We start from the raw sequence: 1428 nt of genomic DNA, 5'->3' as shown, positions 1-1428 counted from the left end.
AAAAAAAAAAAAAACTGATAGTGTGGCACTATAAGCAATCTAGAGATGATTGTGTGTGTGTGTGTGTGTGTGTGTGTGTGTGTGTGTGTGTGTGTGGTAGGAAGAGCTTTGGTCAGGCACAAAGACTACACCATTTCTAAAGAGAGACCTGAGAGTCTGGGTACGATGTCATGACAATCACCCCCAGATACCGATAGACATCACCTCAGTGTCCATGGCTGGGCCTCAGGGTTCAGCGGGGCAGAGAAATGGTTCATTTTCTCCATTGTGCTAGCCCCGGCACTAGGCAGTATGTAGCTATTAAGAGGCCCTCTGGGTTTTTTGTTGAATAAATTAAGTTTGGCGGGAATATTATACAGGCACTGAGATGACATTTAAAGATGCATTTAATAGCATGGAAAAGTGCATGATATAATTTACGTCAAACAGGTCTGTTTCTCTAAATGAAATTACCTCCGTTGTGTTAATATATGCACACCACTTGGGGGTGGTGAGACTAATATGGTAATGGCGGTGGTGGGATTTCAAGATACCTNCATNCACGTTTCAAACATTTCTTCCCCAGTTCTTCTCCAGCTAACCTCTATTTCTCTTAAATCAAAGGAAAAGCAATAGAAGCCTTTGAAAGTTCAGTATAGTGGAGGAGGACATGTATCCATCAACAACACCCTTGTGGTGCCCACCTGGGGGTCCTTGAGGCGGAGCAAGTCTGGCTTCAGGTAGAAGACGATGCCCTGGTAGGCTCCAGGAAGGGTNACACCCCGGATCAGGAGAATAATCAGCATCAGGTAGGGAAAAGTGGCTGTGAAGTAAACAACCTGGAAGGCAAGCAGGCAAAAATCACTTCTGACACGGGTACGCAGAGGCAGCGGGGAGCCAGGGAGTCTCCAGTGGTCATCCTGCCCTGCCTCTGCCCGTCCCCAGGCAGAACAGATCTCACCACAACCATCAGGGGACCTCTGTCCTCTGACTTCATACAGTCAGCTGATGGCGAGCATATGAAACTTTCCACACCTCCCTTTACACATTCCAGCGGGTCTTACTCCCCAGCAGAGTGTGATACACATCAGCAGGGAGGGGAAGAAGGGAGCGTGCAAGTGGGGGAAGAAAGAGGAAGAAGCTCTCAGCCCACAACGTTTCAAAGAGGACTTTAAATCCAGAACCTGGTCCCTTCCATCCACCACCCTGGGTGCCTTCCCCAAACCCCCCGAGAGTGGGTGCCTCTCCAGGAAGGTGGCCAGGTTTGCTGGCAATCTGTGGGCCATCCAGATTGTACTTTTCCAGACTATGATTGGGGCAGTAGCAGCAGCCTGGGAGCATCCTGGAGACTGAAAAGGGACACCAGGCTATGTCCCTCTGGGTACCACCACTAACTGACGACGTTCTTATCTTTACTGTTGTTGCCTCTTTAAGCCATAACCAAGGGAT

General features: G+C 49.0%; 1 protein-coding gene across 1 annotated transcript in view; it reads right to left on the bottom strand.

Moving 5' to 3' along the window:
- Positions 1–1428, bottom strand: part of LOC110295774 (sodium- and chloride-dependent betaine transporter-like) — a 19271-nt gene that overhangs the window by 7975 nt on the left and 9868 nt on the right. Inside the window, 1 exon segment of the mRNA XM_029478256.1 lies at positions 684–935. Coding sequence (XP_029334116.1) covers positions 684–935 — 252 coding nt within the window.

The sequence above is a fragment of the Mus caroli genome, chromosome 6, assembly GCF_900094665.2.
Source record: "Mus caroli chromosome 6, CAROLI_EIJ_v1.1, whole genome shotgun sequence".
Taxonomy (NCBI): domain Eukaryota; kingdom Metazoa; phylum Chordata; class Mammalia; order Rodentia; family Muridae; genus Mus; species Mus caroli.
Note: the sequence above shows the minus strand (reverse complement) of the source record. Positions and strands in the feature narration are given on the sequence as shown.